Source organism: Alosa pseudoharengus, unplaced genomic scaffold, assembly GCF_046254945.1.
Source record: "Alosa pseudoharengus isolate Yale_2024_CS ecotype anadromous, Long Island Sound unplaced genomic scaffold, YU_APseudo_1.1 YU_APseudo_1.1_scf_21, whole genome shotgun sequence".
Classification (NCBI taxonomy): domain Eukaryota; kingdom Metazoa; phylum Chordata; class Actinopteri; order Clupeiformes; family Clupeidae; genus Alosa; species Alosa pseudoharengus.
Window position 1 is genome coordinate 2,027,770 of NW_027468674.1, and position 15,006 is coordinate 2,042,775.

Sequence of the window (15,006 nt, forward strand, 5' to 3'; positions counted from 1 at the left end):
CACTGACCAGGCCTATGCCCACACTGTCGACACAGCAACACACTGACCAGGCCTATGCCCCACAGCAACACACTGACCAGGCCTATGCCCACACTGTCGACACAGCAACACACTGACCAGGCCTATGCCCACCCTGTCCACAGCAACACACTGACCAGGCCTATGCCCACCCTGCAACACACTGACCAGGCCTATGCCCACCCTGCAACACACTGACCAGGCCTATGCCCACCCTGTCCACCCAGCAACACACTGACCAGGCCTATGCCCACCCTGTCCACCCAGCACTACACACTGACCAGGCCTATGCCCACCCTGCACTACACACTGTCCAGGCCTATGCTAGTTTCTATGCTAGTTCTGGGGCAGGTCTATGCTAGTTCTGGGGCAGCTGTAGGCCAGGTCTATGCTAGTTCTGGGGCAGCTGTAGGCCAGGTCTATGCTAGTTCTGGGGCAGGCCTATGCTAGTTCTGGGGCAGGTCTATGCTAGTTCTGGGGCAGCTGTAGGCCAGGCCTATGCCAGTTCTGGGGCAGGTCTATGCTAGCTGTGATCTTATGTCAGCTGGTACCTGGAGTGTCATTTGACTGCAGACTGCATCTTCTTTCCTGACAGCCTGTAGAGTTTGGGAGTTGCAGTGTTTGGAATAAAAATCTCCTTTTGTTTGGAATCGTTTTGTTTGGAATAAAAATCTTGAAGCAGACGGCTCTCGAAGCAGGCGGTTGGTGTTGGGTCAGCTGAAACTGAAGCGGATCTCGAAGCAGGCGGTTGGTGTTGGGTCATCTGAAGCGGATCTCGAAGCAGGCGGTTGGTGTTGGGTCATCTGAAGTGGATCTCGAAGCAGGCGGTTGGTGTTGGGTCATCTGAAGCGGATCTCGAAGCAAAAGCAGTTGATCATGTCGCACTGAGGCCGCTGGCAGGTGCAGCTTAAATCCATGTTCCCGCAGGGCCACTATAGGATTGAAAGAGAGGACAAACTCACCGACAAACTTAGTAAGATATCAACTGATCAGCTGTGTGTGGGCTAGTGTTGCACCGTGTATTGATACTAGAAAGGTATCACGATGCCTTCACGCAAAAAACGATGCAATTTCCGACGTTTTTAGAATCGATACTTTATTAAAATAATAACGTTCTGTGTCTGTGTGGACTGCTCCCATTCTCCATGCTTCTTGCACGCATCTAGGCAAGTGGGCGTGTCAAGCAGGCAGCTCTGAGTGAGTGAGTGCAGCAACGTTCTTTGCCGACAGTCCTCGGCTTGTGGATAGGTGAAGTGAAATCTGGAACTAGGCCTATTTCGGATACATTGCGGATAGTGAAGGCAAGCCATCAGGTACACAGAGGCCCGTTTGTAAAATATGTTTGTCATTCATAAGCAGTAGGCTACGCATAGAACTTAGCTAATCACCTCGCAAACATATCCCAACATTTTTAAAGAGTTCAAAGAATGACTAGGCTATAGAAAAAACAGCACTACATGATTATAGTGCCAAGTTAAGTCTCTTCAGTTTTAGTCCAGCTTAACTGAAACGAGTCTGGGATAAACATGATGAAAACGCAATGTTCAAGCTAGTATAACATTACCTTGCAAACGATCTGTTTAATAGTCGGTCAGTACTACTGGTTATGTTTGTCATGGCATGTAGACTGTTCAATAATTGTTCAATAATTATTGCCCAGATGTAGGATATGCTACCCGAAATGCTCTAATTAAAGCCCACACCATATAATACTACTGAAGCGTGTTGAGTCCTAATAATAATAGCAGCTTATTGTTACGTGGTAGCAAATGATGTTATCAAAGAAATAGACGTAATGTAGCCTACACAGATTTGCAACAGGTAATGGTGTAGGCCTATCTGACGAGGACCTGGTTGGAACGTCGTAGCCTAGCCTACTTGTGCACTGGGAGCAAAGAAGACTATCCTCACCTTTTCCCCTTTGCAACTGCCAAAGAAATCCCATAAACACGGGAAGACCTAGGGTAGCCTACATCAGATGGCCTAAAGATCAGGCCCCTCTGCATAGCATTCAGTGATTTGCATGCAGTCATTTCAACACTGACCACTGATCTAGCCTACTTTGGCTATTTAAAAGGTACTTTATTGCCAAAACACAACACAATGTAAATTAACTATAACAAACAATAAAGGACTTAATCACACACAAATTACTATTTTACTGACAATAATTTTTTTTAATTATGTAGGAAGTTTAGAAGTTTAGAACCCAGAATTGACCTGCACACTACAAAAGTGCACCAAATTCAACACAAATTACTCAATACACTTGGAGGAGGTCTGCGTCCTTTCTTTTCCAGATTACGGATGCGCAAGTATAATTTCTAAATATTTGTCGGGCTCGGGTCGGGTAGCCACGGGTAGTGTGTGTGTGTGTGTGTGTGTGTGTGTGTGTGTGTGTGAGTGTGAGTGTGTGTGAGAGTGTGTGTGTGTGTGTGTGTGTGTGTGTGAGTGTGTGAGAGAGAGAGTGTGCGTGTGTGTGTGTGCGTGTGTGTGTGTGCGTGTGTGTGTGTGTGTGTGTGAGTGTGTGAGAGAGAGAGTGTGTGTGTGTGTGTGTGTGTGAGTGTGTGTGTGTGTGAGTGTGTGAGAGAGAGAGAGTGTGTGTGTGTGTGTGTGTGTGTGTGAGTGTGAGTGTGTGAGAGAGAGAGAGTGTGTGTGTGTGTGTGTGTGTGTGTGAGTGTGAGTGTGTGTGTGTTACTCACAGAGGGAGGCGAGCACTGGGGGCAGGAGGGGTCGGGGCAGGAGCACTGGGGGCAGGAGCACTGGGGGCAGGCCGGGGCGGGGCAGGAGGCGTCCAGACACGTGCGGAGAGATGGCACGGTGCAGTTCCAGGTCTCAGCACACAGCATGCAGTAGTCACACACCGGCACACTCCCACAGCAGCTACAGCAGCCTGGCCCACACTCAACCTGGGGGTGTGTGTGTGTGTGTGTGTGTGAGGGTGTGTGTGTGTGTGTGTGTGTGTGAGTGTGTGTGTGTGTGTGTGTGTGAGGGTGTGTGTGTGTGTGTGTGTGTGTGTGTGAGGGTGTGTGTGAGGGTGGAAGAACAGCACAGGGTAACGGTTGAGGAGATGCGCTGCTGATGAGCAGACCTGCACTACTGCATATTCACTAGTGTGTGTGTGTGTGTGTGTGCTTCTCACAGTTACACTAGGCAGTTTAGCATGTGCCCTGGCGTGAGTCTTTATATTCTGACCAGTTTGTGTAAGGCAAAACACTACATTAAAGGAATTATCCGGAGTAAAATGCACTTCAGATCAATTTACGGATGATTGGGAGTACATACGTTGAGTTGACACCCAAATCATGTCATTCGGATGTGTTTTGAGAAAGTTCGATGTTACCGTTTTTAGTCAAAGCTTGTTAGCCTGGACGTGACGCGGGCATGTCATTTCGCCGCTACAAAACGCTATTTTTATACCTCTTCTACAGTTCCAAACAACATTACACTTACGTGGTAGTGAGTAGAGGGTCCCTAAAGCCAAACCGAAGTATCCCGAGGTCTTTATGTGGTCGGATAGAGAGTCCAGAATGAATTTCATCAACCCAGTACCTTTCCGGAAATGTTGTCTTTGAGTGTGGGGTAACACGCTCTGGAAATTCACAATTTCGTCGCCGTTTTTTTTTTTTTTTTAAACATAGTCCAGTATTTCTTTCGAAATTGAAATGAAGTTGTATGGACTGGACTATGTTTAAAAAAAAAAAAAAAAAAAACGGCGACGAAATTGTGAATTTCCAGAGCATGTTACTCCACACTCATACGGACTTTCCCCTGAAGATGGCAGCAAAGATGCCAACATTTCCGGAAAGGTACTGGCTTGATGAAATTCATTCTGGACTCTCTATCCGACCACATAAAAACCTCGGGATACTTCGGTTTGGCTTTAGGGACCCTCTACTCACTACCATGTAAGTGTAATGTTGTTTGGAACTGTAGAAGAGGTAAAAAAAATAGCGTTTTGTAGCGGCGAAATTATATGCCCGCGTCACGTCCAGGCTAACGAGCTTTGACTAAAAAAAAGTAACATCGAACTTTCTCAAAACACATCCGAATGACATGATTTGGGTGTCAACTCAACGTATGTACTCCCAATCATCCGTAAATTGATCTAAAGTGCATTTTACTCCGGATAATTCCTTTAACAACAACAATAAAAAAATAAATCTTTAATGCCCCAAAACAATTATTTTTGTACAAGAAGCCTTTATGTGATATGTATATGTAGCGGTGTGTATATAATAAGGGACCGTTCGTTATTTATAAACGGGGCCACCGGAGGAAAATAGGGGAGGGTTATGTCTTTTTATTCTTTGTTGAGGGGAGGGTCACCTAACTTTTTTTTTGTCTAGGAGGGGGGGTCACCCATCTTTTGTATTAATAAAAACAGCATTTCTGTCGCCATATAAGATTCTCTTTCGTTCCATAGCTCTGTCAACATTGAACAATGAAAATAAGGGAGATTTCCCGGGTTTCTCACGCAAAATACGGAAAATGTCAACATTCGTACCCATTAACGTTGGAAGGGTTGGAGCAACAAAGTAGCCTACTTTATTCACGCCTAACAGCCTATATCCATTTGGTCAATTTTATCCAGCCCTAAAAAAGCTAAATTTAACTTTGGTTTACTTGTAGTTTACCGTGTAGCCTAACTTTAAAACAGTGCATGCTTAACATAAAACATACTTGTGCTTCATTCATCCACACATCCAGCTCCTAACATTTTGACAATCATTTTTACCAATTGACCTTGTTCCTGCCCATCTCTAGCTTTGCTGTCTCCATCCTTTCCGTTTTTGTTGTTTGCAAAAAAATATATAGTAGGCCCTATTTATTGGTAACCAGCAACAAGTGCAATTTGGTAATCGCTGTCATTCTCTCCTGCCAACAAAAATGTGTTACGTTCCAAGTAGCAGTGCGTAATTCTGCTTCATAAAGTTTTACAAATACAATGGTCATATAAATATCCAGTTTATGGTCTACAGTGTAGAGTTGGTAAGTTATGGTAGGCCAACTTGGAGTGAATATACAGGCGGAAATTCTTTGTCTACTCGTAGCTGAGTAGCCTGCAGGTGCGCACGTAGACATAGCCTACGGCCGAACACTGCAAGCGCCAATGAATCGTGCTCTCACCACGTCATTAACTTAAATAGGCCTAGGTTAACATCACTCTGAGTTTGCATTCAAGCAACCAAAACGATGATTTGAATACATCTGTTTCACTGGAAGGGCAAGGGGTAACAACAGGACAACACAGAGACAGGCCAGAATGCAGGACTAATGTTATGAGAGTATTACAGTAATATGGGATATTCTACGGGAAAATATTAAAACGGCAAGACAGCGGGGAAAAGTTAAAATGATAAACCCGGAAAAAGTTGGCATGTTAGGTATTTTTCGGTCCCTGTGATTATTTGTGAAATTGTGCAAACGGCCTTTTCAAGTCATTTGAGAAGGAAGGAGTGTAGCAAGCTCCCAAATTGACGCTCGTCTGAGAAATTGAGTTTTGGATAATGTTCAGCTTCGGCAGCTTTACATTGACTGTGGAAGCCTAGAGACAAGTCCATAGCAACAAGTTCATGTGTTGAATTTGTTATTACCCAGTGTGCATTGTTGAATGGTCTCAATGTTTTATTGTTTTATTTAATGTGAATACTTACTAGAGGAGTAACTCATTTCAAGTAGGCTAATGCAGTTGCAGGAAGTGTGCATTTAGTTTCCATGCTTATTGTGTTTCCACGACAATGTTAGTGAGTAAATCTACTGAAATGGCCACCATCTTGGTGAAGTGTGATTGTGTAAGATCAGAAAGCAGAGGTTGATTTTAGAAAGCCTAAGTTTATGTGTTTTCATAGCACTTAAAGGTGTGGGCGGAAGGTATCGACAATTGGCCGGGGAGGGACATGTCTTTTTTGAAAATGCTGCTGGAGGGTCGTTGAAAATTTTCTTGCAGGCAGGGGAGGGTCATGCAACTTTTGATTGAAGCACTCAAAATCCCTCCGGTGGGCCCGTTTATAAATAACGAACAGTCCCTAAATGTAAATATTATTTTATATGGTATATCAGATGTCAGATCAAGTGGAGTCCAGCATGATCTCAGTTAGTGTGCATGACCAAGCAGAAATACCTTGAAGCAGTGTCGGCCCCACAGCGCCACCCAGAGGACGAGCATGTAAGCACACACGGCTACGAGGAGGACCGCAGGGAGCGGGAGAGAGAGGGCCCACACAGGGAGCACCTAGCGGGAGGAACAGCGAGGTAGAGAGCAGGTCCGGGAGGGGAAAACACACACACACACACACACACAGGCGGGGGATCGGGGGTAACATTGCCCCAACACAGTAGAACAGGTCTACATGGGTCTAGCCTACACATCCAAGCCTTCAAATGCAGTCGAAACGGAGGGGATTGGGAGCTAATGGCAGCAAACAGTTCACCTGCACTTATCGTAAATCCGACCCCTGTTACAGCTGTTTCAGCAGTAATTTTAAACTAAAAGATACGTGCGGAATTAGAGCTGTATTATTTTAACCTCGCCGACAGGTGGTGCTGTAGGGCAAGTGTTTTCGGTGCCGTTCAAATCTCGACAGCCAGTTGAACAGGCGCCATCGAAGGTTTACAAACTCATAATTTGGCTTAGGTCACTATCCCATCAATGTTAATGCATAGACTGTAAGTGTTAATTAACGTTAAAGGAGAATTCCGATGTGATATTGACCTAAAGTGTGTTGAAACATGATACCGAGTGTGAACGCATGTCTCATAGCTCACCTCGGCTTGTCCCCTGCACTCAGGAATCAGGCGCTAGTTAGCCAATGCTACCAACAGTGTTTCGATGCGGTGCCTCGGCCTAGCCATGCAAATAAATCACTGTTTTACACCATTTACGAGGCTCAATGTAGCTCCATACTTCATTGGTAGACTTCCGAGGGCCTTGACATTTAAAACGAGACATGGAGAACTTTGAAAAAGTACTGGTAGTTTATTTACAAGACGAATTATACAGAGAGTACCTTAAGGAATTTTACAATCCCACGCCATCTTGAATTTAGTCACGATAAGTCAAGCGACGAGTACTAACGAACAGGTATTATAAGGGATACATTTCCGTGGAAATGTATGGATTCCAGTTGCTGCTACTGGAAGCAACTGAATCCATGCATTTCCACTGAATTATTTTTGGTACTGTCTGTATAAATCGTCTTGTAAATAAACTACCAGTGCTTTTACAAAGTTCTCTATGTCTCGTTTTAAATGTCAAGGCCCTCGGAAGTCTACCAATGAAGTATGGAGCTAGTAAATGGTGTAAAACAGTGATTTATTTGCATGGCTAGGCCGATGCCCGAGGCACCGCAACGAAACACTGTTGGTAGCATTGGCTAACTAGCGCCTGATTCCTGAGTGCAGGGGACAAGCCGAGGTGAGCTATGAGACATACGTTCACACTCGGTATCATGTTTCAACACACTTTACGTCAATATCACACCGGAATTCTCCTTTAAGATGGAATCTCCACAGAATAAACTAAACTTCAGATTGGAAGTGTGACGTTTACACTAACATTAACGAGGATAAACTAAACTTCAGATTGGAAGTGTGACGTTTACACTAACATTAACGAGGATAGGATAGGATAGGATATGAAGAACACAGGGGGGAAAAGAAAACAAAGTGAACACACAACGAAGATGTCATGTAAAACAACTCACCATCATTTAGCTAAGTTTATCCCAAAACTCTTCAAGTCTCAAGGTAATGGGCGTCATTTCTCTACCGTTACGGTTCCCAGTGTCTGGCAGAGAAACGCAGTCAGTGAGTGATGGTGATGCTATCCTATCTTGTCCATTTTCTAATTGCAGGAACAACGTTATCTTAACTAAGCAACTTGCAAGTTATTCTACCAGCTGATAACAGTTAGCGACAGCAAACTAACTTAATAATGCTAGTTATGATGACGTTAAGGTTAGCGGTAACTTGAAACGTTAACGTAAACGTAAACCAATGGCAACAACGTGGACGGTGGATGCATGCAATGCAATGCAATGGCCAGTTCAACACACATACACACACACACACACACACAGTAAAGTTAACGTCAGCGCAAGGGAACTGCGTAATGAAAACAGTTTTCTAGCGATAAATAGTAGCTAACAGTTCCCATCCTATTACGTCAGTGATAGCTAGCGGTAACGTTAACGTTAGAGCTATGTTCGGAAGTTTTGCTGTCAATTAGACTAACGTTAACGTAAACACTAGCAGCTAGCGTCATTTACCTGAGATGCAGAGTAACGTTACAATTCGCCGTAATGAAATTATGCTCACGCTAAAACTGAAGTATTGCGCATTAGCAACTGCCTTATTAGACCAGAAGGTTTTCTAGCTGAGGTACGATAGCTGCTAACTGTTAGCTCCCTGTTCTTGCCCAAGCCAGTATGGAATTGTCATAGCAACATGAACTACGGTTAAGACCGTAGGACAAACTTAAGAAGACGTGCGGTTTGAGCATAGACAGTAAAAGAAAGGGTTTGAGCTGTTTTGGCCACTAGTCGGCATCAGCCGCTAAGATGAAATGCTAGACAGAAATAATTATTTATTTGTCCGTGAGTTTTTAAATGAGTATCTATTTTCGTAGGTGCACTTTGACAACATAACTGTATTTGTTTCTTGCCTAGCTTATTGAACATAAATTAAATAACTAATTTACCCCCCCCCCCCCCCCCCCGCCCCGATTTGCCTGTGTGTGTGTGTGTGGTGTTTTGATATTTTATTAACCTGCTATTGTCAGTAGGGAACATAACATCATGTAACTTCAATCAGCAATGGGCCTGAGTGTTCCGTATGGAGTTGGCCAATCCAGTGAGCACACTAGGTGCTGATGGCACATCACTGGTACACATTACATCTGTAGCCTCTATCTACGCCATCACTGGTACACATCATATCTGTAGCCTCTATCTACGCCATGCGGACCAGCCATGAAGCACAGAAAGTGCTAGATGACCCCTCCCCATAGACAGTAAAAGAAATGGACGAACAGACTCCGTCGTTCTCAATGGGAGGGTACTGAGTCATTTTTCAGTTGGTCCCCCCAGTACTGCGCAGACTCGCACTTAACTTCGTGACGTTAGCCATCGAACTGAATCTTGTAACTCATATGATAGATAGGCTACACAGAAATTCTTCTCACACTTCCTTCGCCTTCAAAGTCATCAAAGTTAAACATTTATTTATGTATTATTATTAATATCATCCTCACAAGTGATATCAAGTCGTGTTAATGTTGAAACTACCACACATGATCATCTTCGAAAACAGTCATGGTAAAACAAAACAAAAAAGTTATAGCCTTGAGGCTAATCTTCTTTCCACTTTTCTGACCTACGTCAATCCATCGAAAAGCTCTGAAATGATTATCGTTAGACTACCTAACGGTAAAACTACTGTTTTTCATTAGGTTTACTTGACAATGCTATTGTAGGCTACATAGCTTTGTTCACGAGTTTCCGTGCTGGCTGGACTACGCTTCTTATCCAAACAATACGGTTATCTCCCTTCAGTGCGTTAGCTTCCCTTCAACCGGACATGCTAAACATTCTTCTTACGGGAACCTAACGTTACGTACGAGGTAGTCGAGTCTTGTTTTGCCTTTTATTGTTTATGTAGATAACACAGAAGCTAAAATATCGGCACATGATATATGTTATATGAAGTTATGGGAGTTCAAAAAAATCCTAAATGGATGGGCGTTCTATGGGGTTAGCAGAGAGTTGATAACCACCGCTACATCGATGCTTCTACTTCCGGGAATTCGCCTGCCCCCTTGCCCCTCCCACCCTGCCAGGTCCCTCTTCCAACTACTGCCCTCTGGAAAGAGAGTTCAAAGTCTCAGGATTAAAAGTTCCCGCTTTTGTAACAGTACTTTTCCTGCCACTATTAGGCTCAGGCGCCTGCAGAGTAAACTAAATGCACCTTATTCAAATGCGCTTTATAGACAACACAAGGACACTTTATGGGAAGTTGCAACAGCACAAGGTCTTCACAGCTTTTTACTGGTTTGAATGAGGATGTCTATGGGAATGCCTTTATGGCCTGTATGTACCTTACTGTATGTATGCATGTATTGCCTGTTTTAACCTTGGGGATCAATAAAGTATCCATCTATCTATCTATCTATCTATCAACCTGATTGGCACCAAGACAAATTCCAATCAACTATGTTGACATGTCAATAAAGTATTGAACTTGAAGACCCTAGCTGGCTTGTGCTAGAGCTCTTCCCCGTGTGATGATCTTGGTGACCCTAGCTGGCTCTTGTGTGATGGTCTTGGTGACCCTAGCTGGCTCTTGTGTGATGGTCTTGGTGACCCTAGCTGGCTCTTGTGTGATGATCTTGGTGACCCTAGCTGGCTCTTGTGTGATGGTCTTGGTGACCCTAGCTGGCTCTTGTGTGATGATCTTGGTGACCCTAGCTAGCTGATGTCTGTGTGATGGTCTTGGTGACCCTAGCTGGCTCTTGTGTGATGGTCTTGGTGACCCTAGCTGGCTCTTGTGTGATGGTCTTGTTGACAGGCTGGAGCAAGCCTGGAGGGAATGTGGTTCGATGGCATTCTGAGCACAGAGAGAGCTTGTTATAGGAGCTGTCAATCATGCCAGCCTACCTGAATTACGTGCTGTGTGTGTGTGTTTGTGCGACCTTGAGTCATTCATTGTACAAAACATGACAGTTATCAGCCTGGTCGTCCATGCATGCCTGATGTCTCCTGAAGGTGATGTCATGTCAGCGCTATGTAGCCTATCCAGGTAGGACTGGGTCATTCTGAAGTGATTCAATAACCACAATAACCACTCAAGCATTGAATTCCAATAAACTGATTTCTCCAACAGTATAAATGATTTAATCAAACCCATGCCAGCTGTTTTCTCAGACAGTATAAATGATTTAATCAAACCCATGCCAGCTGTTTTCTTAGACAGTATAAATGATTTAATCAAACCCATACCAGCTGTTTTCTCACAGACAGTAGAAATGATTTAATCAAACCCATGCCAGCTGAGAGATCATAAACAGAAACACTGTCATTCCAATAAATAACAGTTATTAGTGCTGTGGTTTAAAGTGCTTACATTGACCCTGAAGACCCTGAGAGATGCAGTCACCTACAGACAGAACTTGTGTCAGATGACCATAACTACAGTTTGTACATTACATATCACTATCATATCATCATATCATATCACAGAATGTGCTTACAGCACAGAATGTATCCCGGATGATTGCCATTCTACACATCTAGATACGTACACATTGTACAGTTTTCATTTTGTTGTTGCATTGCATAGAGCTATTGCTATTAAAAAGAGTATATAAACTTATATTGCATATTTGCCATTGTGCAGGGAGGCTGTAAACATCGCCTGTTTCACGTTTGTTAATGGCAATAAATATATCATAGTCTATTATATTCAACTGTGTTCTCTTCTGTCCTGTACTCTTTAGTTTTAATCACATGTGTAAATTAAAGAAACGAAAAGAAGAGAAGAAAAGGCTTTCAGAGTTTTCCACCTCTGCCTGCATATAAATGTCACACTGGACAGTGCTGTGTCCTCTGTAATGTCCTGGCGGTAGAGGCTACTGAAGTGCATATATCTATAGGTCAAGTGCATATATCTATAGGGCTTATTTGCAAACACCGCCGCGGCCATATTGTTTTATATGACATTCCAGTTCTTATAGGCTACTCTAAGTGACAATCGCCTGCAGCGCGTAGATTTGAGCTGAGCAAAGCACAGTAGCCTAAATATGGCCGGCTTCATCTCGTCAATATCAAGAGTAGATTAACTTAATCGTTGTGGACCCATATCTATTACACTCAATAGCATTAAGTAAAGATCCGTCATTATTGTCAGCTGTAACTTACCCCGATATTTATAGCATAGCTGTCTTGTTCATATATCGGCACACGTCGCAGCTGAAGGCGTTCGAGTCGCTAGGTCGGCGAACTTATATTTGTTCCATGACATCGTTTAAACATGCATGATCGCAGAGAATAAAGCTGCATCTCATTGGACTGCATTTCATACCTGTCAGCATTTAGCTTTCCAAAAACGGGAGATTTTTTTTTCCGGGGGGGCGGGGGGGATCTGTGTTTGCATACGTAACACGTTTCATACACGTGTTTCAACACTGCATTTCGGTCGTTGCTTTTACCTTACCATTACCTTACGCATGCCAGTTATGTATCCACCAGCTGCCTGCCTGCAGCCTAGGCCTACTTCCAAAACTCCAAAGCTGCTTGCTGTCTGATTTGGTTCAGAGGACACAAGTTCAGTGTATCAACAACACTCAATAACAGTTTATGTGATGTGTTAATCAATTAAAATCCCAACAATTTCACAACAGCTAGTTCTGGAGTAGGCCATTCATCTAGCCCGCTTGCTTACGACGAGACTCAGGCTGCGCAGTTGGCACCCGCTTCCTTATTTGGGTTTTGGTTTGCCAGGTTTTGCTTGGTTTTAGCCTATGACAAAACGGTTGAAATTGAAACAAAGTGATCGTGTATGTGTAGGGTGTATTTCATACACAATCTGGCAACCTGGGAGATGTCAGACTAATAGAAAAAAATGAATGGATCAATGATTTTAAAATGAAATTTGATGGCCATGCAAATTACGGGAGTTTTCCGGGAGAAATAACAAAACGGGAGGGTGCCGGGAGATGACCTTGAAATATGGGAGAACCCGGGAAAAACGGGAGTGTTGACAGGTATGCTGCAATTGTATCTTGCGTTTGCCTGTTGCTCACAACCCGCTGCCAAGGACTTTGCTACAGTAGTTTAAAGTGGGTTAGCCAGTGATTGTTCTAGTCTGATATCTATGCAACTGTATGGTCTGGATGCAGAAAAGGTTAACATATTTCTCTGTAACATTTCCAAAATCCAAGTGAACAAAACACTATACAAATCTATAGAATTTGCGCACCATTTAAATTAGGAGCCAAAATGTCTGATCCTACTTCATTAAGGGCTCAAGTAGACCCAACCCTCTGTTAGAGCATGACCTTTGACCTTTTCTCAGTGGGACGACACTTCACCTTCACAGGGATGCTGGAGAGGTGTGAAGGACAGGGATGCTGGAGAGGTGTGAAGGACAGGGATGCTGGGGAGGTGTGAAGGACAGAGATGCTGCCTGGTAATAAGGGGAGAGGTGTGAAGGACAGGGATGCTGGAGAGGTGTGAAGGACAGGGATGCTGGGGAGGTGTGAAGGACAGAGATGCTGCCTGGTAATAAGGGGAGAGGTGTGAAGGACAGGGATGCTGGAGAGGTGTGAAGGACAGGGATGCTGGGGAGGTGTGAAGGACAGGGATGCTGCCTGGTAATAAGGGGAGAGGTGTGAAGGACAGGGATGCTGCCTGGTAATAAGGGGGGAGGTGTGAAGGACAGGGATGCTGTCTGGTAATAAGGGGGGAGGTGTGAAGGACAGGGATGCTGGAGAGGTGTGAAGGACAGGGATGCTGGGGAGGTGTGAAGGACAGAGATGCTGCCTGGTAATAAGGGGAGAGGTGTGAAGGACAGGGATGCTGGAGAGGTGTGAAGGACAGGGATGCTGGAGAGGTGTGAAGGACAGGGATGCTGCCTGGTAATAAGGGGGGAGGTGTGAAGGACAGGGATGCTGTCTGGTAATAAGGGGGGAGGTGTGAAGGACAGGGATGCTGCCTGGTAATAAGGGGGGAGGTGTGAAGGACAGGGATGCTGCCTGGTGTGAAGGACAGGGATGCTGGAGAGGTGTGAAGGACAGGGATGCTGCCTGGTAATAAGGGGAGAGGTGTGAAGGACAGGGATTCTGCCTGGTAATAAGGGGGGAGGTGTGAAGGACAGGGATGCTGGAGAGGTGTGAAGGACAGGGATGCTGGGGAGGTGTGAAGGACAGAGATGCTGCCTGGTAATAAGGGGAGAGGTGTGAAGGACAGGGATGCTGGAGAGGTGTGAAGGACAGGGATGCTGGAGAGGTGTGAAGGACAGGGATGCTGCCTGGTAATAAGGGGGGAGGTGTGAAGGACAGGGATGCTGCCTGGTAATAAGGGGGGAGGTGTGAAGGACAGGGATGCTGGAGAGGTGTGAAGGACAGGGATGCTGGAGAGGTGTGAAGGACAGGGATGCTGCCTGGTAATAAGGGGGGAGGTGTGAAGGACAGGGATGCTGTCTGGTAAGGGGGGAAAAGGTGAGATCACATATGGGAGCCATCAATCCTCAGCACAACAAAAGAGCCACAACTCAGGCACAGTGCTGCTGCTGGTTGCTGTTGTTGTTGTTGTTGTTGTTGTTGCTGTTGTTGTTGTTGCTGCTGCTGTTGCTGTTGTTGTTGTTGTTGTTGCTGTTGCTGCTGCTGCTGGTGTTGTTGTTGTTGCTGTTGCTGTTGCTGTTGCTGTTGCTGTTGCTGTTGCTGTTGTTATTGGTGTTGTTGTTATTGTTGTTGCTGCTGCTGTTGTTGTTGTTTTAAACCAAGTGGTGTGTAGGGCTAGGTGCAGCAGTGGATTGTGGGTAGTCGTGACCTTTGACCTGAGGGCTAGTGCTGGGAGGCCAGCAGGGGGGTGAGTGCGAGGAGGAGGAGGGAGAGGAGGGAGAGGGCCATGCAGGAGTGGCGCCCCCCACTGGACACTGTGGTGGTGGTGGTGGTGGCTGTGGTGGTGGTGGTGTTGGTGCTGTTGCTCGTGGTGGTGACGGAGGGGAAAGAGAAACTCGACAGGAAGCTTCTGAAACGAGATGTCCGGCCAAAGACCTGCACTGAGGCGCGATCTGATTGGCCGAAGTCTCTGGAGGTGGAGTTGGACGAGGAGGTGGAGTTGGACGAGGATGAGTTTGAGATGATGGTGACCACTGAAAGCTGGAACCATGAACTCCCCTGTTTACACATGAGTGGACCTCCCATATCACCCTGACAACAGAGAGAGTAGCAGAGTTACACAACATGAACTCCCCTGTTTACACATGAGA

The 15,006-nt window shown here is 45.1% G+C and overlaps 1 protein-coding gene and 1 long non-coding RNA gene across 2 annotated transcripts in view; both read right to left on the reverse strand.

Moving 5' to 3' along the window:
* Nucleotides 1-2,839: 2,839 nt before the first annotated feature.
* On the reverse strand, nucleotides 2,840-8,454 carry LOC143138361 (uncharacterized). Its single transcript, XR_012990172.1, has 3 exons — nucleotides 8,289-8,454; nucleotides 7,725-7,807; nucleotides 2,840-2,927 (listed from the first exon to the last, which is right to left on the reverse strand). It is a non-coding gene; the product is annotated as an uncharacterized LOC143138361 (long non-coding RNA).
* A 2,433-nt stretch (nucleotides 8,455-10,887) lies between these two features.
* Nucleotides 10,888-15,006, reverse strand: part of LOC143137450 (serine protease 33-like) — a 34,477-nt gene continuing 30,358 nt past the window's right edge. Inside the window, exon 10 of the mRNA XM_076297645.1 lies at nucleotides 10,888-14,947. Coding sequence (XP_076153760.1) covers nucleotides 14,579-14,947 — 369 coding nt within the window. The 3' untranslated portion in view covers nucleotides 10,888-14,578. The remainder of the gene's footprint in view (nucleotides 14,948-15,006) is intronic.